Raw genomic sequence first — 23,757 nt, forward strand, 5'->3', positions numbered from 1 at the left:
CTCTCCTCCCCTCCCTCCCTCCCTCCCTCTCCTCCTCCCCTCTCTCTCCCCCCCCCCCCCCCCCTCCTCTCCCTCCCTCCCTCTCCCCTTAACCCCCCTTATCCTCCCCCCTCCCTAGGAGATCGATTTAAACTTGAAAATGTGAATAACCTAAAAAATATAACACCAATTTCAATGAAACTTCTTCCATTAGCACCAAAGGACCTAAAATTGCCACGCTATCGTGTACCATTTTTGGCTGTAGTTCAGGAACAAACAAACAAATGAGAGTTTTAGTAATATAGATGGCAAATTCCTATTTCCTGACTCCTTGGGGAGAAGTGAACTTAATGATAAATGATCATGCCACTGAGTAATTAGTTACCCAGCAGAATAGGTAGAAGAAGGTTTAGTGGACAGAATCGACAGAAGCACAACAGGGGGAGAAGCACAACAAGGACTGTTGGATTAAATTGTATTTATTTTAATGCTCGAGGGCTGACAGGTAAAAGGGCGTCAACAGGCAAGCGTGACTGGAACATTGTGGACATTATGGAAAACCTCCAGGGAGAGCTAGCTGACTGGATAGAGAATTGATTTGATGGAAGGAAGCAGAAAGTGATGGTGGAAGGCTGTTTTTCAGACTGGAGCCTTGAGACTAGTGGTGTGCCTCAGGGATCCGTGTTTAGCCCATTGATCTTTGTGATTTATATCAACGATTTGCATGAAAATGTGGAAGGCATGATTAGTAAGTTTGCTGATGACACTAAAGTGGATGGTATCGTGGATAGTAAAGATGGTTATCAGTACTTACAGCATGATCATGATCAGTTGGACGTGGGCCGAAGAATGGTTAATGGAGTTTAATACAGATAACTGCAAGGAGTTACATTTTGGGAAGTCAAACCAGGGCAGGATCTTTACAGTGAATGGCAGAGCCCAGGGGAGTGTTGTAGAGTAGAGGGATCTAGGAGTGCAGGTACATTGTTCCTTGAAATTGTCTTCACAAGGAGATAGGGTGGTCAAGAAGGCTTTTGATACACTGGCCTTCATCAACCAGGGTATTGAGTGTACAAGTTGTGTAGCTATGTAGGCTAGGCTGCATTGTGAGTATTCTATTAAGATATGGTCATACTTCTATAGAAAGGATGTAATTAAGTTGGAGAGAGGTTTATGAGGATGCTGCCAGGATGCGAGGGCTTGACCTTCAGGGAGTAGTTGAGCAGGCTAGGACTTTATTCCTTGGGGCGCAGGAGGATGAAAGGTGATCTTATAGACGTCTCTACGATCATGAGGGAATAGATAGGGTGAATGCAGAATCTTTTACCCAGAGCAGGGGGATCATAAACGTATATTTAAGGTGAGAGGGGAAAGATTTAATAGGAACCAGAGGGGCAATCTTTTTTCCCCACACAGAGAGTGGCGAGTATATGGAATGAGCTGCCAGAGGAGCTTTTATGGCATGTACTATAACAACATTTAAAAGACATTTGGAAGGTACATGGATAGGAAAGATTTAGAGGGATATGGGCCAAACATGGGCAGGTGGGACTAGTGTAGATGGAACTTCGTGGTTGGCATGGGCAAGTTGGGCCAAAGGGTCTGTTTCCATGCTGTATGACTCTTATGACTTTGGTGATTTCGCACTTGGACTATTGCGTACAATTTTGCGTATAAAATCTCAAGGGCCAGAGATAAGATAAATGCATACAATCTTTTTCATAGGGGAAATCAAAAACTTGAGGGCAGAGTTTTAATGTGAGCAGAAATATTTAAAGGGGACCAAGGGGAAACTTCTTTACACATATATGGAATAGATGCCAGAGAAAGTAATTGAGGGAGGTATAATAACAACATTTAAAATATGTTTGACTGGTTCATGGATAGGAAAGGTGTACAGGGCCAAACACAAGCAAACGGTACCTGCTTACATGATCATCTTGGTCAGAGTGGATGAGGGCTCAAGGGCCTGTACTGTGTTGTATAATTCCACCACTCTGTACTCTTTCCAGCTTAATCGCTTTACAATAGTGGGGATTTATTCACTGATTTATTGTTTCAATGATGTACACAAAAACAATAATAAAAAATATCAATGCCATTACTCACAAAGTAGAATTGAAATAAAGTTTTACATTTGTATTTTCCCTGATGGAACATAGAGTATTCAGCATTTTAAAATGTTTATTTGCCTTATGCCATTGATATTCATAAAAGTAGCTGACTTTATTTCTGTAAAATCATTCAAATTTCCAAAAGATCAAAATTTCAAGATTACAGTATTGTTTTCAATGCATTGCACAACTCAAATTTGAATTTTCCTTTATATCCCCTGCAACAATATCTTGTAAATGTATTGTTTTCTGCATGAGGTTCTGACCCTGTTTCTGTTCAAAGCAATGCATTTGACCACCAGTTGCAGAATTCACACAATTTTCTTGATGAGCACAGAGCACATTATGTATTACCTTTCAGACGATGTGCCAAGACTTGTTCCAAAATGGCTGCAAAATTTGTAAATTCCGAACACGAATCATCAATCGTCTCAAAACAGGAGCGATCAATTAGAGTCTTAACAGAAAACCTGTAAAATACAAAATAAGCAAGTAAGGTACACATTGAATATGGAACAAGAGAGCACAGGATTAGACTCTTCGGCCCATAAAGTCATGGCTGAACATGATGCAAAGTTAAACAAACCTCCTCTGCCTATATGTGATCAATGTACCTCCAGTCCCTGCACAAAAGCCTCTTAAATGTCACTGTATTTTCACCACCACCCCTGGCAGCATGATCCAGGCACTCACCACCATGTTCAAATATTTATCCCACACATCTGCTTTACATGTTGTCCCTTCTCATTTTAAAGCTATGCCCCCTAGTCCTTGACATTTCCACCCTGGGAAAAAAGATTCCGACTGGGTATTCCAAATGCAGCTAATCAAAGTCCTGTAAAGCTGCAATATAACTTCCTGAATCTTATACTCAATTCACCGACTCAATGAAAGCAAGCATACCATATGCCTTCTTTACCACTCTGTCTAGCTTGTGTTGCCACTTTCAGGGAGTTATGGACATGGAGCCAAGATCCCTCCACACATCAATGTTGTTAAGAGGTCAAATGCTGAACTGCATACTTTCCCCTTGCGTTTAATCTCCCAAAATGCAACACCTCACACTTAAACTCCATTTGGCATTTTTTGCCCATTTCTGTATCTAATTTATATCCTGCCGACCACAGCTCTCTGACTTCAATGAGTGAGCCGGTTCCAAATCAAGTCACCATGGATCCCGTGCATCTTAACCTTTTGGATACTAAAATCCATGTCGGCAGCATCCAATGCCCCACCCTCATTGATTACCTTCCTCGCATCCTTAAAAAACTCAATCAAGTTTGTGAGATATGACCTGCAGACAAAGCCATATTGACTGTTGATATTTAGCCCATTCTCTTCCAAATATGCGTATCCTATCCCAAAAAATCCCATCCACTGATGGAGGGGATTCTTCATCAGTAGAGGAGTGATGAACCTATCATTCCCCATCACTAATGCGAGGCTCACTGGCTTGAATTTCATGCTCCTGGAAAGCGGGCCTGACTCGCCCACCGTGAACCGTAACGCCACTCATTTCACTCCTGCCACAGTGTAGATCAACATTCATCTCTTGCTCTAGAAAGGTAAAAAAGGATTATCTTATAATTATCATGTGACTGTTTGTCGTAACTTGCTCTGAACAAATTGGCTCTCTTGATCCCCTATTTGCAACATTTGGATATGCAGGGAATGGAGAGAGAGGGATCATATGCAGGCAGAGCAGAATATTTAACTGGGCATCATGTTCAGGCTGAAGGGCCTGTTTTTGTGCTATGCCATGTTCTATTAACATTGACAGAGTTATTTGCTGTAAAGCATTTCAGGATATCTGAAAGGCAGATGAAAGGCTATAAATAAATGCACTTTCTATATCATTAGTTCCCAATGCTTAGAGGCTGCCATTTTATATTTATATTTACTGTTGATATAGTCACTTTTTATGGAAAATTGTGGATTTTCTGGCTCAAAGTAATTAAAAAAACAATGGGAGTAATTTTACAAATTTTTAAAAAGCATTTTGCTACTTATAGTTTCTGACTTTAGGAAATAATTTGTTTCTAATTGATGCCTTTGTGGTAGATTTTTGGCCAATTCAATGAATGTTCTACGGTGAATTTAATGGTTGGAATGGGAGAAGAGGCCAGGGAGACCAGAGTACAGAATCCCTGCAATTTGAATCAGAAAAACCCAGCTGATGCTTTTGTTTGGGTACTTTATGTAAACAGATTAAAATTGCTGTTTGCAGTACAATGTTCTATTTGCCTTTTCTCTATAACATGGGGCCATCTCTCTCATTTAATGATAGTGTTGTTAGTTGCTGGCTAAATGGAAGCAGCTCAGGGATTATTTTTTTGATTATTAGGCATTTCTTTAAGTGTTAATTGCAGTGTTAATTCGGAGGGGTTCCATGTTGGGTTTGGATACTGATTATGACATAGGAGGTTATTTGGCCCATCAGCTTTCTGCTGGCTCCCAGCAGCATAATCCCTCAGACACATTCTCCCTTTCCTGCACCACAACAGTTTACTCTCTTTGTCATGTCCATCAACTTCAACTTTTTTCATTAACCAACACCATGGGTAATTCACAGTAGCTAACTAGTGTGATAGCCAGCACATGTTTGGATGTGGGAAGAAACTGGAGCTATGAGGAAACACACAGGGTGCAGGGAGAAGATAGAAGACAGGCACCTCTGCACAGGCAGCAGCTACCACTGAATGCCATACCACCCATTCTAGAGGGTCACACATAAATTTCAAGAAAGTAGTAAAGGATGCTAAAAATAGTAATTGCAAGTCTGGGAGGCACGGTGGCGCAGCAGTAGAGCTGCTGCCTTACAGCGAATGCAGCACCGGAGACCCGGGTTCGATCCTGGCTACGGGCGATGTCTGTACAGAGTTTGTACGTTCTTCCCGTAATTTCTCGGAGATCTTCGATTTCCTTGCACACTCCAAAGACGTACAGGTATGTAGGTTAATTGGCTTGGCAAATGTAAAGATTGTTCCTAGTGTTAATGTGCGGGGATCGCTGGTCGGTGCGGACCCGGTGGGCCGAAGGGGCCTGTTTCCGCGCTGTATCTCTAAACTAAACATGAAATAAATAAAAATTGTTTTTGCTTTCAGTCACTTTTCAGGATCTGGGAAGGTCAGTATTTATTGTCCATCTCAGATGACCCTTAAAGCAGTTGTGAGCAGCTACCTTGAACTTGTGCGGTCCTTTTGGTGAGGGCAATCTTGAGTGGAGGAGACCAAAGTAGAACATAAAATTGGTACAAACTGGCAGGGCCTTATGGCATGCTTCTGTGCTGTAACTTTGATTAAAATCACAAATTTTGCAAATTTGAACATTTGGGCTTTTTCTTTAATTCAATGTACATATATTTGTAGCTGATTTTGCATTAAGAATGGGGAATTTTATGGTGAGCCAGTAAACTGATTTTCCCTTCGCCATTTAGCTTGAAATGTTTTCATGTAGCAGATTGTCAGCAAAATGAATCGATGGCCAATGAAGTGACCGAGTCTGGCCCTTGGTATCTGTGGTGGATGACATCATGACAGGACAGGTGGTCAGTCACCTTGCCCAAGGAAATGACAAGAGCAGGAAACAGGAAGGACAGAAAGAGTAAAGTGAATGCCTGTGTGTTTTTGTTTTAAACTTAAATTAGAAACAGAGGGAAAGGACAACTGGAGTTTGAGTCAGGAGGTGGGATAGGGGCAGCAGAAAAACATTTGCAGTGAAGCAGGTCTAGACGAAGATAAACTGAAAAAAAAGAAAACTAAGCAGGGTCCAGACCCAAAACATCACCTATCCATGTTCTTCAGAGATGCTGCCTGGCCTTATGAAATAGACATGTTTATGCAGATTTTTTAAAATATTTCATTTACCACGTCCATGAGAAAGTTTAAGATTTAGTTTTGATTCTGGGCCTTGGGTTGATTGGAATTGTCATTGTCGTAAATGTTAGAATTCAAGAGAGAGCTAGATAGAGCTCTTAAGGATAGCGGAGTCAGGGGGTATGGGGAGAAGGCAGGAATGGGGTACTGATTGAGAATGATCAGCCATGATCACATTGAATGGTGGTGCAGGCTCGAAGGGCCGAATGGCCTACTCCTGCACCTATTGTCTATTGTCTAATTCATAGGGCCCTTGCATTGTGAAATGACATTCTTTAAAATTTAATTTGCACATGTGCACTAGAAACAGAAATTAACTCACGGGCAAAGGGAAACTAAAAGCAGAGTCCCATTTTTGCTGATTATCAGTGGAATGAGTCATGTTATCCAGCATCTAATGATGGTGGCTGAATCCTTCTTCCCAGCAAATTGTGGAAAACGATTTAAGTTTGCCATTATCTTGACTGCAAAGTTTGACTTTTAGAAAAAAATAAAAAATCAGGAAAATAAGTTTGATAATTCCCGAGATGGGTGATCAGTTAAAAGCTGCAGTCATTTCATCCAATATTGTCATTTAAAAAATACATTAGGAGGTGAACCAATAACCAATGGAATCAACATAATGGATTTTTAGCTGTTAAGTGTTTTTCGTTTTCCAGTGCATACATTATTTACTGCTGAATATCTATACATTATCGTGATTGTAATTGTAATGAATTTAATAGCCAAGTATGTAAAAACATACAAAGAATTTGATTTGCCATGGAGTCATACCAAAAAAGCAACAAGACACACAACTACATAACAATTAACATAAACATCCACCACAGCACACTGTGATGGAAGGCAATAATGTATTATCTTCTTCCCTCCTTTTATGTGCAGTATTATTGGAATATTAATGTTTTCCAAACAGTTTAGTATATGTATTATAGATTTGGAGGAAAGGGTTAGATTGTTATATGATATGCCTGTATACGTTAATTCTATACACTGGATTTTTCATTTAGGCTAGCTTCTGTCTGGCTGCACTACGAGAACTAAATTTAGCCTTCAGATAATATTTTATTTTGATAGTTTGTTTGTCCACCAGTCACTGAAAGTTGGCGTGTAGGTACAGCAGGCAGTGAAGAAAGTTAATGGAATGTTGGCCTTCATAACAAGAGGATTTCAGTAGAGGAGTAAAGAGGTTCTTCTGCAGTTGTATAGGGCCCTGGTAAGACCACATCTGGAGTATTGTGCACAGTTTTGTGGAAGGACAATTTGAGGAAGGACATCCTTGTAATTGATGCAGTGCAGCGTGGGTTCACGAGATTGATCCCTGGGATGGCGGGTCTGTCATATGAGGAAAGATTGAAAAGACTTGGCTTGTATTCACTGGAGTTTAGAAGGATGAGAGGGGATCTTATAGAAACATATAAAATGATAAAAGGACTGGACAAGCTAGATGCAGGAAAAAATGTTCCCAATGTTGGGCAAGTCCAGAACCAGGGGCCACAGTCTTAGAATAAAGGGGAGGCCATTTAAAACTGAGGTAAGAAAAACTTTTTCACCCAGAGAGTCTAGGATCAGAGGTCATAGCCTCCGAATAAAACAACATACCTTTAGAAAAGAGATGAGAAGGAATTTTGTTAGTCAGAGGGTGGTGAATCTGTGGAATCCATTGCCACAGAAGGCTGTGGAGGCCAAATCAATGGATATTTTTAGAGCGGAGATTGACAGATTCTTGATTAGTATGGGTGTCAGGGGTTATGGGAAGAAGGCAGGAGAATGGGATTGAGAGGGAAATATAGATCAGCCATGGTTGAATGACAGAATAGACTTGATTGGCCACATGGCCTAATTCTGCTTCAATAACCTGTGAACTATGAACTTCATAAATATCCAAAGAAATAAAAATGTCTGGTTTTGACAGATTCTAATCTTACTATATAACAGTATAACAGTATAACAGAGCTCTATTTGTCATTTGGTACCGAAGTACCGAACGAAACTACATAGCAGTCATAGAAAAAAAGAACACAAGACACATAGCCCCAACACAAACGTCCATCACAGTGACTCCAAACACCCCCTCACTGTGATGGAGGCAACAAAACTTCCACTCTCTTCCCCACGCCCACGGACAGACAGCCCGTCCCCGACCGACCCGCACAGTCCCCGCAAGGGGATGGAAGTCCCCCCGGCCGAATCGCACCGGGCGCTGAAACGTCCCGCGGCCGAACCGGGCGATGAAAGGCCCCGCGACCAAGCCTTGCGCAGCTAAGTCCCGTGGTCGAGCCGCACCAGCGATGTAAAGTCCCGCAGCCGAGCCGCACCGGGCGATGTAAAGTCCCGCAGCCGAGCCGCACCGGGCGATGCCAAGTCCCGCAGCCGAGCCGCACCGGGCGATGCCAAGTCCCGCAGCCGAGCCGCACCAGCGATGAAAAGTCCCGTGGTCGAGCCGCACCAGCGATGTAAAGTCCCGCAGCCGAGCCGCACCGGGCGATGCCAAGTCCCGCGGCCCAGCTGCACCGGGCACTGTTAAGTCCCGCAGCCGAGCCGCACCGGGCGATGTTAAGTCCCGCGGCCGAGCTGCACCGGGCACTGTTAATTCCAGCGGCCAAGCCGCACCAGCGATGTAAAGTCCCGCAGCCGAGCCGCACCGGGCACTGTTAAGTCCAGCGGCCAAGCCGCACCGGGCGATGTTAGGTACCGCAGCCGAGCCGCACCCCGCGCCGTGAGGAAGAGAAAAGTTTCCCCCACCCCCCCCGCCACCCCCCACCCACACCACCACCCCCCACACATACACAACCAAAAAAAAATACAAAAACCATCCCAACACCGACACACAACAAAAAAAAAGGAAAAAAGACGAACAGACTGCTAGCGAGCCGCAGCCGTTAGGCGCCGCCACTTCCGCTGTGATTGATGTGATGATCTTAACTCAATACTGCTTTCTTGACCTTTAATACCGGATCATAAAATAATGTCAAAAATAGAACTGTACCTTTTTGCTGGTATCTATGCTCCAACCAATCGATAGATCTTTTAACATAGAAACATAGACATAGAAACATAGAAAATAGGTGCAGTAGTAGGCCATTCAGCCCTTCGAGCCTGCACTGCCATTCAATATGATCATGGCTGATCATCCAGCTCAGTAACCAGTACCTGCCTTCTCTCCATACCCCCTGATCCCTTTAGCCACAAGGGCCACATCTAACTCCCTCTTAAATATAGCCAATGAACTGGCCTCAACTACCTTCTGTGGCAGAGAATTCCACAGACTCACCACTCTCTGTGTGAAGAAATGTTTTCTCATCTCGGTCCTAAAAGACTTCCCCCTTATCCTTAAGCTGTGACCCCTGGTTCTGGACTTCCCCAACATCGGGAACAATCTTCCTGCATCTAGCCTCTCCAACCCCTTAAGAATTTTATATGTTTCAATAAGATCCCCCCTCAGTCTTCTAAATTCCAGCGAGTATAAGCCTAGTCTATCCAGTCTTTCTTCATATGAAAGTCCTGCCATTCCAGGGATCAATCTGGTGAACCTTCTCTGTACTCCCTCTAAGGCTAGAATGTCTTTCCTCAGATTAGGAGACCAAAACTGTACACAATACTCCATGTGCGGTCTCACCAAGGCAGAACCTCCCTGCTCCTATACGCAAATCCTCTTGCTATGAATGCTAATATACCATTCGCTTTCTTCACTGCCTGCTGCACCTGCACGCTTGCTTTCAATGACTGGTGCACCATGACACCCAGGTCATGTTGCATCTCCCCTTTTCCTAATTGGCCACCATTCAGGTAATACTCTGCTTTCCTGTTCTTGCCACCAAAGTGGATAACCTCTCATTTATCCACATTATATTGCATCTGCCATGCATTTGCCCACTCTCCTAATCTATCCAAGTCACTCTGCAGCCTCCTAGCATCCTCCTCGCAGCTAACACAGCCACCCAGCTCCGTGTCATCCACAAACTTAGAGATATTGCATTCAATTCCCTCGTCCAAATCATTAATATATATTGTAAATAACTGGGGTCCCAGCACTGAGCCTTGCGGTACCCCACTAGTCACTGCCTGCCATTCCGAAAAGGACCCGTTTATTCCTACTCTTTGCTTCCTGTCCGCCAACCAATTCTCTATCCACCTCAACACTGAACCCCCAATACCGTGTGCTTTAAGTTTGTACCCCAATCTCCTATGTGGGACCTTGTCGAAGGCCTTCTGAAAGTCCAGATATAACACATCGACTGGTTCTCCCTTATCCACTCTACTAGTTACATCCTCAACATGAACATTAACATGTAATAAAAAATTTTAAGCAAATTAATCTCACTTCTATTGCAATAAACATGTACCTCTTCTAAAGCAGATAAGAGACTAAAACACTAACTGTTAAATAATATTTCAACGATTTCGACAAAATAAAATAGCTGACTAGTACTTCTCAAACAGATCTTTTCTTGTTGTGATCACAGGACCAAATTCCAACGCAGGCAGATTTTTGCCTCATTAATCTTGACTGCTTAATACATCAAAGAGCTGTGTGACAGATCTATACAACCACAAGGATATCAGGCAAAGAACCAAGAGGCAGCAAGCTCTGTGGACCACCTTCATACAACCTTTGGAAATTATTTTTTTTAAAGTGGGGGGGGAGAACAATTACATAGGATTTACAAAAAATAATCAATTTCACATCAAATGTCCAATTACAATAAATTTATGGACTTAAATTTGAGGTTTTAAAGTATTATGATGGTAATTTATATTTCATAGTATCTGTATTCACACATTATTCAATAGAAATAAACCCAGGATGCGTCCAAAATGGCTTTGAGACTTGTCTGTGTTCCTAAAGGTACCTGCTTACATGTACATCTAATTGACCAACACTGACCAAAGCATCTTCCCAATGTAATATTAGAAACCATTAGAACTTTTGAAAGCAAAAGTTTTAAATGACAATCTGTGATTTGTGCAAAATACTACTTCATTGGTTGGAGTTTTGCGCAGTATAGTCAGTAGGCCAAATTGCAGCTTTATAAACATTTGGCTAGACTGCAGTTGGAGCATGGTGTATAGTTCTGGTCACCGCATTACAGGAAGGATTTGGAGGATTTAGAGAGGGTGCACATTAAATTTTCCAGTATACTATCCGGATTAGAGGGTATTAACTTTCAGGAGAATTCAACAAACTTGGATTGTTTTTGCTGGAGCCCTCAGAGGCTGAGCAGAGATCTGATAGAAGTTTGTAAAATTTTGAGAGGCACAGATGGACAGTCAGAATCTTTTTCCCCCAGTGTGGAAATGTCAAACACTGGAGAGCATGGTTTTAGGGTCTGAAGGGGAATGTTTAAAGGAGAAGGGCATGATAGCTTTTTGAATTACACAGAGTGGTAGTTGGCTGGAACATGCTGGTGGTGAAAGCAGATATGGTAGGAGTTTTTAAAAGAGGTTTTCAGATAGGCACATGAACATGCGGAGAACAGAAGGATATAGTTCACATGCAACCAGATGGGACGCGTTTCATTTGGCATCATGCTCGGCACAGACATCATGGGCCAAAGGGGCTGTTCTGTGCTGTTCTGTATTCTATATACCAGATGGAGATCGCAATGATCAGTCAGATAAAAGGTTCATAATGCTCACAGCTTCTAATATTCTAGAAAGCAAATGAGGCACATAAAGAATGTGTTTAAGCTGCCACTCCAAAATAAAAACTGATTTGCACAGGTACATGAAGCATAGAGTTTTCAAAAGTGGCACAGGAGAGAAAAATAATTCAAATTAAGAGTAAAATAAACTGGTAAGTGCATGTTATTATCTGTATAATGTGCATAGGGTTGAACATGTGATTGGTGTTCCCAAAACCTAAAGCTTCAGCTTAGAGTATTTCATTAAATCAGAAGGACTACTGAATATTCAATAAACTCATGTTACATATAAACTGCACCCATAGTACAACTGGCCGTTCATAAGAGAGTGCAAGGTGGAGGTGGAAGGAGGAGGAGGAGGAGGAGGAGAGGGTTCAACTCTAATCGACTCCTCCAATATCAGAAAATTTGAATTCCATTACTCTGAGCACAATGGTCTGAGTGCCTACCACACCACTAATAGATGCCAGCAAAATATCAGGCAGTAGCAAACAAAACAATGGCAGCTTTCATCCAGTGGTGGCGGCATCACGAGGTTATTCATTCCAAAAGAGCACAATTCCATTATTGTGAAAATGCATTTCATTGTTAGAAAGCCACTGAAGCAATTAGCACCCTAATGTCCATCACGGGAGGGTAATGTCCCTTCATTAGTTGGGGCACTGAGCACAGGAGAGGGGAGGTTATGCTTCAAATTCATAAGATCTCAGTCAGACCACAGCAGAGGTACTGTTTGAAGTCGTGGTCACCAAACAAAAGGATGTGATAGTGCTGGGTAAAATACAGAGGAGATTCATCAAGATATTGCCTGAAATAGAGCAGTTACAATGGGAGACTGGAGAAGTTCTTTGGAACCCTAGAGGTTACGAAAGGTCACGGTTGAGGTGTGTAAAATTATGGGGTGGGATAGAATAGATTGCAATAAACATTTAGTCTTATCAGAGGTAGAATAGATGAAGTTTTGGTTCAAGGCCCATCTTCAGAAGTTCCCCTTCTCCTTTTTCTGTCTGAAGAAGGGTCTCAATCTGAAACGTCACCTGTTTCTTTTGTTCAGAGATGCTGTCTGAGTCGCTAGTTACTTCAGCTTTTTGTGTCTATCTTCAATTCAGATGAAGTGTCATGTTTAGTGGGATATTCATTCAGGAGATCAGCTTTCCCAATAGGCTGGCACTGTTACCTTTCATAGTTCCCTTTGGCTTCCTCCCAATGCAGAACGAACAAACAACAAAAAATATCTATTTTCCTCAGTGGACTTAAGAAAACAGTGACTGAAAGCCAGTGATCCATGGCGTACTCCAGGTGATTTTAGCGGAACCCTTACTGTATGTTACATTAGAATTTTGATGTTAATGTCAGAGGTATGTTTGATAACTTTACAGACACAGATATTCTTGAGAGTAAGAAGAATAATCTTGTACTACAATAAGGTCTTGATCACTCAGTAAAATCTATAGGGCAATAGCATATGGAATTTGATCCTGGTAAATACCAGGTGTTGTACCTGGGAAAACTAATAAGGATAGCACAATGGATGTAGGATCCTCGAGTGTACAAAGGGACCTTGGGATACATGGTGTGCATGATCCCTGATGGTGACTGCATGGGTCGATGAGATGGTGAAGAAGGCAGTCGCCTTATGATCTGGGACATAGAAAATAGGATTGGGGATTTTATTATACAATTTGGAGCAGAGGACACTGATGGGCGACTTCATTCACGGTAATGATAAACAACAATATTACAACAATGAGTGTAACAATACAGTCAGAGTTCAACAATCCAATTGAGTGGTGTCAGAACAACAATCTTGTTCTCGACATTGGCAAGACCAAGGAGATGATTGTTGACTTCAAGAAGGGCAAGTTCTACTGATTCCAATATAATGCATGAGTTTTTAAAGAAATGTAATTTGCCAAATTTATCACATAATGAGTCTTTGTTGTTAGATGAACCTATCACGGAGGAAGAAATACAGAAAGCAATCCTTTCGATGAACTCTGGTAAAGCTCCCGGTTTATTTGGGTATATGGTGGAATTCTTTAAATATTTTTCACATTTACTGTCCCCCTGGCTATGCAAAGTTTTTAAAAAAGCCCTTTTAATGAATAAATTACCACAATCCTTTTATGAAGCATCTATCTCTTTAATTCTTAAAAAAGATAAAGATCCTACTGAAGTGGCATCATATAGACCTATATCATTGTTAAATGTAGATTCTAAAATTCTTTCAAAAATATTAGCTGAGATTGGAAAGCATTTTACCGCAAATTATTTCTGAAGATCAGACTGCTTTTGTTAAAAATTGTTATTCATACTTTAACGTTAGGAGATTAATGAATATTGTATATACTGCTTCAAATAAAATTCCAGAATGTGTCATCTCACTTGATGCTGAGAAGGCATTTGACAAAGTGGAATGGGAATACTTATTCAATAAACTTGAAAAATTTAAGATTGCTCCAAAATGTATCTCTTGGATCAAGCTGATATATCATATACCTCAGGCTTCTGTAGTTACCAATAATCAGAGATCCCCTTTCTTTAGGCTCTTTCAAGGTACTAGACAGGGCTGTCCTTTAAGCCCTTTATTGTTTGATATTGCTTTGGAACCTTTGGCCATTGCTCTTAGGAAATCCCCCCATATTTCTGGTATTGTCCGTGGGAATACGACATATAAGCTATCTCTCTATGCAGATGATCTGTTATAATATATTTCTAATCCAGATAAATCTATTCTTGCAATAATAGCTTTACTTAATCAATTTAGTCGTTTTTCAGGTTATAAATTAAAACTTAGTAAGAGTGAGCTTTGTCCATTACACAATCAAATTTTGAATTATGGACAGTTTCCATTTAGATTGACTACTGACTGTTTTACTTATTTAGGTATTAAGATTACCAAGAAACACAAGGACCTTAATTGACCATGTCAGACAACAGTTTACTAAATGGTCACCAATGTCCTTATCCCCAATCGGCCAAATCAGTACTATTAAAATGATTATTCTACCTAAATTTTTATATTTATTTCAGATGATACCTATTTTTATTTCTAAATCTTTTTTTGATATTATTGATTCAAAATTTTCTTCATTTATATGGCAGAATAAAAATCCCAGACTAAGTAAAACATACTTACAAAATTTTTAAAAAGATGGTGGTTTGACATTGCCGAACCTTAGATTTTATTATTGGGCAGTTAATGCTCGTTATTTAACGTTTTGGACAAAAGATTTAGCAGATACCCAATATCCAGGATGGATAAATCTTGAACGTGAATCTATGCAAGGGTTATTATTGGCTTCTATCCTAGGGGCCTCGTTACCTTTTACAATTGCCAGATTGAATAAATATACGATTAACCCATTAATAAGACACACATTGCGAATATGGTTTCAATTTCGTAATTTTTTTGGATTGAATAAATTTATCTTATCGAGTCCTATCATATCTATTTTTTTCTTTCAACCCTCCAGTACTGATCAAGCCTTTCTGCTATGGAAGAGGAAGGGGTTAGTATCTTTTTGTGATTTGTTTTTAGACAGTTGTTTTTTGTCTTTTGAATATAATTTGTCTAATAAAGAATATGTCTAATAAATATAATTTGCCTAATTCACATTTTTTTAGATATTTACAAATTAGACATTTTTTGAAGGCTATTTTACCCTCTTTTCCGTTATCACATCAAACCGAAATCACAATTCTTTTTACACTTGAACCCTTATCAGAAAGGTTTAATTTCTACTATCTATGAGTTGATTTTGAAATTACAAGTAGGTTCATCTGATAAAATTAAGAATGATTGGGAAAGAGAACTTCAAATTTCTTTACCTATAGAGAAATGGGAGAGGATTCTTCAATTAGTCAATACCTCTTCAATGTGTGCAAGACACACTCTGATACAATATACAAATCTTTCTGATGCACTAGACTTTGCATTGATGAAAGGCGAAAAAGACAAAGAAATTATATAGCAGACAAAATAATGACAGACTGATATTAATGTGAAGTAAATTAATTTGAATCTGAGAAATATTGTGATTATTATTTTAATTGATGAGAGGTTGGGTGCTGGGAGCTGTGGAGAGCGGGGATTTATTTTAAGTGATTAAATGTAATTTTCTGCCTGCCTACCAGCTTTTAGTGATTTAAATTTAAATCATTAAAAGCTGGTAGACAGGCACAAAAATTAAATCATTTAATAATCTAAGCCTGGAGATTATCTCATCGAATTATTAAAGCACAGAAGGCCGTTTGGCCCATTAGGTTTATGCTGGATTCTATTACCAGAATACTGGAATACCCAGGGAAGGAGTGTGGTACAAGTCCACCACCGATATTCCAGCAACTGGTGGTCCGACACCTCCTTTAATCTGGACAAAATTACGAGAGTGCATTTGGGATCCTGCCTGGAAGTCTCCCTGAAAATATGGCTGCTAGGCTGGGTGAGGCAGCTGATCTCAACCTCATCGGGCCCATCCACGCCGACTTTGCTCCCTGCGGCTGTGACTCTAGAACTCCGGCCAGACCAGAGCTGACGGATCAGTTCCCATAGCTGACTTCCGAGGCCGGCTTCACAGGCTGGTATCTCAGCCCTTCGGCGGCCTAGCCAGACAATTCCCATACCATTCGACCCCTCTCAGAGACTGTGACGTCTATGGATCAGGCAAAACGGGTCAGCCGGAAACGCTCTGGAACCAAGGATGCTGGAAAAACGATGGTGCACCTGTATCAGTTGCATGAGCCTTAATCAATTCACTCCAGGTTTGGACAGTAAAATCAGGACAGATATTGGCTTGAGAAAGTTTACTTGTAGATTCATCAGTACCTGGAATTGAGTGACAAAATTATGCAGATATGTACAATATTTTAATTGTTGTGCAGCTGAGGTAGTCACTTAGAGTACAAATCTGGAAAGTGTGGGAGTCAGGCAAAATGCAATATCTTTAAGAGTCACAAGGCTGTTCCTAACCCATCTACTTCCATGTTCAATGGAAATTGGGCGGCACAGAAAGATCAGGGTCTGAAACTTGTGTCTTCAACTTAAGTGTGCGGGAAAGAACTGCAGATGCTGGTTTAAATCGAAGATAGACACATAATGCTGAGGTAACTCAGTGGGACAGGCAGCATCTCTGGAGAGAATGAATGGGTGACATTTCGGGTCGAGACCCTTCTTCAGACTGACCCTTCTTCAGTGGGCGGTACAGAGATGAAATGTAGTTGGAGACAGTAAGACTGGTAGGAGAACTGGGAAGGGGGAGGGGATGGAGAGAGAGAGAGGGAAAGCAAGGGCTACTTGAAGTTTGAGCTGTCAATGTTCATACCTCTGGGTTGTAAGCTACCCAAGCAAAATATGATGTGCTGTTCCTCCAATTTGCTCTGGGCCTCACTCTGACAACAGACGAGGCCCAGGACAGATAGGTCAGTGTGGGAATAGGAGGGGGAGTTAAAGTATTGAGCAACTGGGAGATCAGGTAGGAAGTAATGGGAATTACAATAATGCAAGGACAATGTTTGTTGAGGTGGAAAAATAAAATTAACCAGGAAAAAATGATAGACAGCAGTGGAAGATATTTAAGATTTTTAATAAATTTGAGGGCAAGACCAAGAAATTAGTAATAAATTAAATTATTACAGACATTCCAAATAATTACTGTGGATCAATCTTTATGGTACAAGAACTTAAGAATCTCCCAATAATAAAAATAGATGAATGTGCTGTAGGGGAAACTAAAAAGTCTCTACCCTTAGAGAAAAGTCCTAATTAATAGGACTGAATTTATAGGACTAAAGTTTAAACACATGTCCAGGGCCTGATGGACCGCATCTTCGGATGTTGATGGAAGTGGCTGCAGAGTTAGTGGAGGATCTTGTAAAGGTCCCAGACAATGGAAAACCACAAATGTAACATCACAATAAAAAAGGAGAGACTATAGGCCAGGTGGCCTAACATCTGCCATTTGAAGAATAACAGAATCGATTATAAAAAATAAATTAAAAAGGTTATAATCGGCCATTTGGAAAATAATGAAATAATCATGCAAAGTTAACAGTTTCAGGGACAGTTTCTTCCCAGCTGGTTATTTGGCAACATAATGGTCCTCTCATCAGCTAAAGTGCAGTCCTGACCTCCCATCTGCCTCATGGGAAACCTTTGAATTATCTTTAATCGGACTTTATCTTGCACTAAATATTGTGCGCATTATCCTTTATCTGTGCCCGGTGGACTGCTTGATTGTAATCATGTATAGTATTTCTTTTGACTGGATAGCATGTAAACAAAATCTTTTCATTGTAACTTGGTACATGTGACAATAATTAACTAAACTAAACAGTTTTATGAAAGGGAAAAATATGTCTGATAAATGTGCCAGTGTTCCTGGAGGATGTAACAAATGGGTGGATAAAGGGTGATGTGAAAATTATTGTACATGGGTTTCCAGAAGGCATCCATTAACAGAGTCAAAATAAGTGGGTTATCTTTGGATTGATAATGCAACTATTGGACCCCACAAGGACAGTAGAAAATAAAACTGCAGATGCTGGTTTAAATCGAAGGTAGACACAAAATGCTGGAGTAACTCAGTGGGTCAGGCAGCATCTCTGGAGAGAAGGAATGGGTTACGTCTCGACCTGAAACGTCACCCATTCCTTCTCTCCAGACATGCTGCCTGACCCGCTGAGTTACTCCAGCATTTTGTGTCTACCACAAGGAAAGTGTTGGGATCACAACTATTTATATCGTCTGACTTGGACGAAAAAACTGATCGCAGACAAGTTGGCTGATGATATAAGAAATAAAGAGGTTTGCAAATTATGAGAAAGACACAAAGGAACAGATACAGGTTAAGTGAATGGGTAGCAAGATGAGAGATGCAATATATTGCAGGAAATTTTCAAGATAAAAAATATTGCACTAAAAAGATTCTGGGGTTCCCAGTGCATTGAACATAAATGGAACTGGCATACAGGTACAGTAAGTAATTTGGAAGACTAATGGAAAGACTAATGGTCTTTCTGGAAAGGGGCATGAAGGACAAAAGTATGGAAACTTTGATGTAACATTATAGGGGACTGAGAAGCACATACCTTGAGCACTGCACACAGTTTTGTTTTTTCTTATTTAAGGAGCGATATACTTATAGAGAAAATGGGTTGAACAGTTTAACATGAGGACAAGCTGAACCTAAAGACATTGGAGTTTAGAAAAATGTAGTTAAGTTTAGTTTAGAGATACAACGCAGAAACAGGCCCTTCGGCCCACCGAGTCCGCATCGACCAGCAATTCCCACACACTAACACTATCCTACATACTAGGGACTATTTACAATTATACTAAGCCTGTACGTCTTTGGAGTGTAGGAGGAAACTGGAGATCCTGGAGAAAACCCACACAGGTCACAGGGGGAACATACAAACTCCATACAGACAGCACCTATAGTCAGGGTCAAACCCGGGTCTCTGGCGCTGTAAGGCAGCAACTCTACCACTACGCCACCATGCCGCCCAAAAATGAGGGGTGTCCTTCTTTGAAACTCAAGATTCCTAAAATGAGCAACAGAATGGATGTTGAAAAGATTTCCCCCTGTTGGGTTATTTCAAACTAGGGAGGAATAATTTCAGAATAAAGGGTTTACCAATTTAAATGGAGTCGAGCAGGAATTTATTCCCTCAGAGCATTATGACTCTTTACAATTATCTCTCCAAATCTGGAGACAGGATTAATTGAATACATTCCAGCAGAAGCTGACAGACATTTAAACAACTAGAGACAAGGGGTAAAGGAAGAGAGCGTGAATTTTTTGTTGAGGCCAAGATTGGAACAGTTGTGATTTTACAGAATGGTGGAGCAGACTCGAAGTCAAATTGCCCACTTCCGCTTCTTATGAAACCTATCTTGAGCAATATCATGCCAACACCCTGAGAATTTTTAATAAAATAAAACCATCTTTATTTATGTAAATCGTAATGTGAAAAACTGAACTAGGCCGTTTCAAAGTAAAATTAGAAAGTGCATGAATTGATGGAAAATAAAATTTTCTTCACAAAAATATGAGAATGTTGAATCAAATGACTGTCAGCATTTGGAAAGAACAAGATTATTAAGCAAAGTCAAAGGGACATTGTTCATTGGTTAGCAGATGGAGTTAGCAGATGAGCTACAATGTGACAGAAGAGTTCAACGGAATGAATGGTCTCCTGTGCTTGTGATCTGTGTTCATAAGGTCATAAGTGATAGAAGCAGAATTAGGCCATTTGGCCCATCAAGTTCACTCTGCCATTCAATCATGGCTGATCAATCTTTCCCTCCTAACCCCATTCTCCTGCCTTCTCCCCATGACCCCCGACACCATACTAATCAAGAATATATCATATCATATCATATATATACAGCCGGAAACAGGCCCCTTCGGCCCACCAAGTCCATGCCGCCCAGTGATCCCCGTACATTAACACTATCCTACACCCACTAGGGACAATTTTTACATTTACCCAGCCAATTAACCTACATACCTGTACGTCTTTGGAGTGTGGGAGGAAACCGAAGATCTCTGAGAAAACCCACGCAGGTCACGGGGAGAACGTACAAACTCCTTACAGTGCAGGACCCGTAGTCAGGATCGAACCTGAGTCTCCGGCGCTGCATTCGCTGTAAAGCAGCAACTCTACCGCTGCGCTACCGTGCGATCTTGTGTGAAAACAGCACAAAAAAGACCATCTGAGGAAGGGTCCCGACTCAAAATGTTGCCTGTCCAATCCCTATCTAGATGTTGCCTGGTCCATTGACTTCCTCCAGCACTATTGTGTTTTGCATTATAAATTCAACATTTTTCCCCACACAAGGTACAAAATTGATTGACTTAAAACAAAAATGAATGCACAAAGCAATTTTCCTGTAGTCACCAAGATGCACAGTTAAGTCATTTAATTATAACTGAACGTGATGACTAATGGAGGGTTTATCAGCTAATAGGACAGAAGACTCAATCAACCTCAGATGAGTTAAAGCCTGTATGATGAACACAGCTTGCCAAGTTTAAATTACAACCATATTTTATCAGGAGGGATCGTCTCACGGATTTGACTTTTTCGGAATGTCGAATGCTTACAAGGAAATAATTTCATGACCTTGCTTGTCTGTATCGTTCTATGTTCAACCAAGCGTACAACACCCAGCAACTCTGTATGTTTCAAGCCCCGCCATTTTATGCAAGTTTTCTTCCTTCCCATTGCCTTTAATGGCTATTTGGCTAGGCCACATCTCAAGAATCTCCTCATTAAATCTGAGCATCTCTTCACCTTTCTCTCTTACTCAATCTCTCTCATTGACGATTGTTCTTATGCATTTTGTTGTTAATTTTGTCATAAACTATGGGTCCTTTTTATTTCATTAAATATCAATATATAAATGCCAATTGCTGCAGCTCAGAAGGCAAGTAGTCTTGAACAGGCATCTGCGATTTCAGTCAACAAGTGAGCAAATTGAATGCCTGTACCCAAAAATCCTTCAAGGTCTAGAGAACATGCAATACCTGGACCTTTGCTGCAATTCCTGCCCTAAACCCAACACATTATTTAAACATATGATGAGCATTTGACAGCACTGGACCAGTACTGTAGTGCTGCAGCAAGTAAGAATTTAATTGTTCTATCTGGGACATATGACAATAAAACACTCTTGACTCTTGAGGAGGGGACCTCAATGGGTGGAGAGGATGTTTCCACTAGTGGGGGAGTCCAGGACTCTAGTGGATGTTTCCACTAGTGGGGGAGTCTAGCCTCAAAATAAAGATACGCACCTTTAGAAAGGATACGAAGAAGAATTTCTTTAGTCAAAGGGTATTGAATCTGTGGAATCCATTGCCACAGATGGCTGGAGGCCAAGTCATTGGTATTTTTTTAATGCATATCAACAGATTCTTGATTAGTAAGGGTATCTGGAGTTATCGGGAGAAGGCAGGAGAATGGGGTTGAGGGGGAAAATGCCGTGATTGAATGGCTTGATGGGCCGAATGACTTAATTCTGCTCCTAGAACTTATGAACACCCACAAACATTTCCAAACTAGAAGAAGGGTCTCGACCCGAAACGTCACCCATTCCTCCTCTCCAGAGATACTACCTGTCCCGCTCAGTTACTCCAACATTGTGTAATTTGACCTCAGTAAATTCCAATAATGTTTGGATAGCAGAAATATTGGGACCCAGAACCAGTCCTCAGTTTAGATAAGTTACAGAAAGCAATCTGACTATACCTACCCAACAGGGACAATGTCATCACAAGATGCATTCAATTTTTGAAACAGACTTTTGACACTGCAATCATTTTAGTTAATTTGCAGAAGATGATATGGATCTCGATGTCACATTGCACGACATTAAAAGAGCAGTTAAAGCTATTGCAAAACTATTTAAAGGAATTGTGCTGCATATTACTTTTTACATCATGTTCAAATATGTCACATCGAAAAGATTGGGCAACATTTACCACCATCACATGATTACACTTGGACATATTACCTTTTCTTACTTCCTTTTTCCATTTGCTTTTAATTGCTGCGATGCAAATAAAAGCAGGTTTTAGAGAAATGAGAATGTTTTGGGCAACCCGATAGCTGATTTAATTGTTCAATAGTTACGAACAACATTTCAAACTAAATTAAGAATTCCCTTCCAAATCTATATTTTTATGAATAAAATCATAACACCTTTTTTCACTCCTCATTTTTAAAAAAAAATGTGGTGATGCATGCCATCGTAGTGCAAACACTTTTGGATGGAATGTATATTTTGGCCTCAATAGGCGAGCTGCATAAATTTACCAATTGATTCTTAATCTTAATGATTAATCTTCATGATTATTTACAGTTGTGGTTGAATAGCTGTCAGTGTGAGACATGAGACAGGAAAGACTAGATAGACTGGGCTTGTACTCGCTGGAATTTAGAAGACTGAGGGGGGATCTTATAGAAACATATAAAATTCTTAAGGGGTTGGAGGGGCTAGATGCGGGAAGATTGTTCCCGATGTTGGGGGAGTCCAGAACCAGGGGTCACAGCTTAAGGATAAGGGGGAAGTCTTTTAGGACCGAGATGAGAAAACATTTCTTCACACAGAGAGTGGTGAGTCTGTGGAATTCTCTGCCACAGAAGGTAGTTGAGGCCAGTTCATTGGCTATATTTAAGAGGGAGTTAGATGTGGCCCTTTTTGCTAAAGGGATCAGGGGGTATGGAGAGAAGGCAGGTACAGGCTACTCAGCTGAATGATCAGCCATGATCATATTGAATGGCGGTGCAGGCTCGAAGGGCCGAATGGCCTACTCCTGCACCTATTTTCTATGTTTCTATGTTTATTTTTGTTTTTAAGAGATACAGTGTGGAAAAAGGCCCTTCAGCCTACCGAGTCCACACCAACCACGATCACCTGTACACTAGTTTAGTTTAACGATACAGCTCAGAAACAGGCCCATCAGCCCACCAAGTCCATGCCGACCAGTGACCCCGTACACTAACACGATCCTACACATTAGGGACAATTTACAATTATATCAAGCCAATTAGCCCACAAACCTGTACATCTTTGGAGTGTGGAAGGAAACCAAAGAAACCCCACGCAGGTCAGGGAGAGAACCTACAAACTCCATACAGAAACGCACCCATAGTCAGAATTGAACCTGGTCTCTGACACTGTAAGGCAGCAACTCTACTTCTTTGCCACAGTGCCGCCCTATCCTACATAACAGGGATGACTGAACACATTAGGGACAATTTACAGAAGCCCATTAACCTACAACCCTGCACGTCTTTGGAACGTGGGAGGAAAACAGGCCCGGAGAAAATCTACACGGTCACAACGAGAATGTACAAACTCCATACAGACAGCCACCGTAGTCTGGATCAGACATGAGTCTCTGTCGCTGCAAGGCAGCACTCCACTGCTGCGCCCCTGTGCCACCCTTGTAAATGTCAGGATCATGTGATGAAGTACAGTGTTGCAAATGAATGCCTAGACAAAAGTCCCTCTATAGAGATCCTTGGGAGGCAAGTGCGAGGGTTGTGTGCATTTAGCAGTGCCAGTGATCCTGCAAGGAGCAAGTTCTACAATTCATTGCATTTCCTCAGGCAGATGAGACTGACAGTTTCAAT

The 23,757-nt window shown here is 41.0% G+C and overlaps 1 protein-coding gene across 2 annotated transcripts in view; it reads right to left on the reverse strand.

Annotated features, from left to right (window-relative positions):
* Positions 1–23,757, reverse strand: part of rundc3b (RUN domain containing 3b) — a 92,613-nt gene that overhangs the window by 59,081 nt on the left and 9,775 nt on the right. For both annotated transcript variants that reach the window (XM_078416952.1, XM_078416943.1), the window contains exon 2: positions 2,448–2,563. In XM_078416952.1, the coding sequence (XP_078273078.1) occupies positions 2,448–2,563 (116 nt within the window). The remainder of the gene's footprint in view (positions 1–2,447; positions 2,564–23,757) is intronic.

The sequence above is a fragment of the Rhinoraja longicauda genome, chromosome 2 (genome assembly GCF_053455715.1).
Source record: "Rhinoraja longicauda isolate Sanriku21f chromosome 2, sRhiLon1.1, whole genome shotgun sequence".
NCBI lineage: Eukaryota > Metazoa > Chordata > Chondrichthyes > Rajiformes > Arhynchobatidae > Rhinoraja > Rhinoraja longicauda.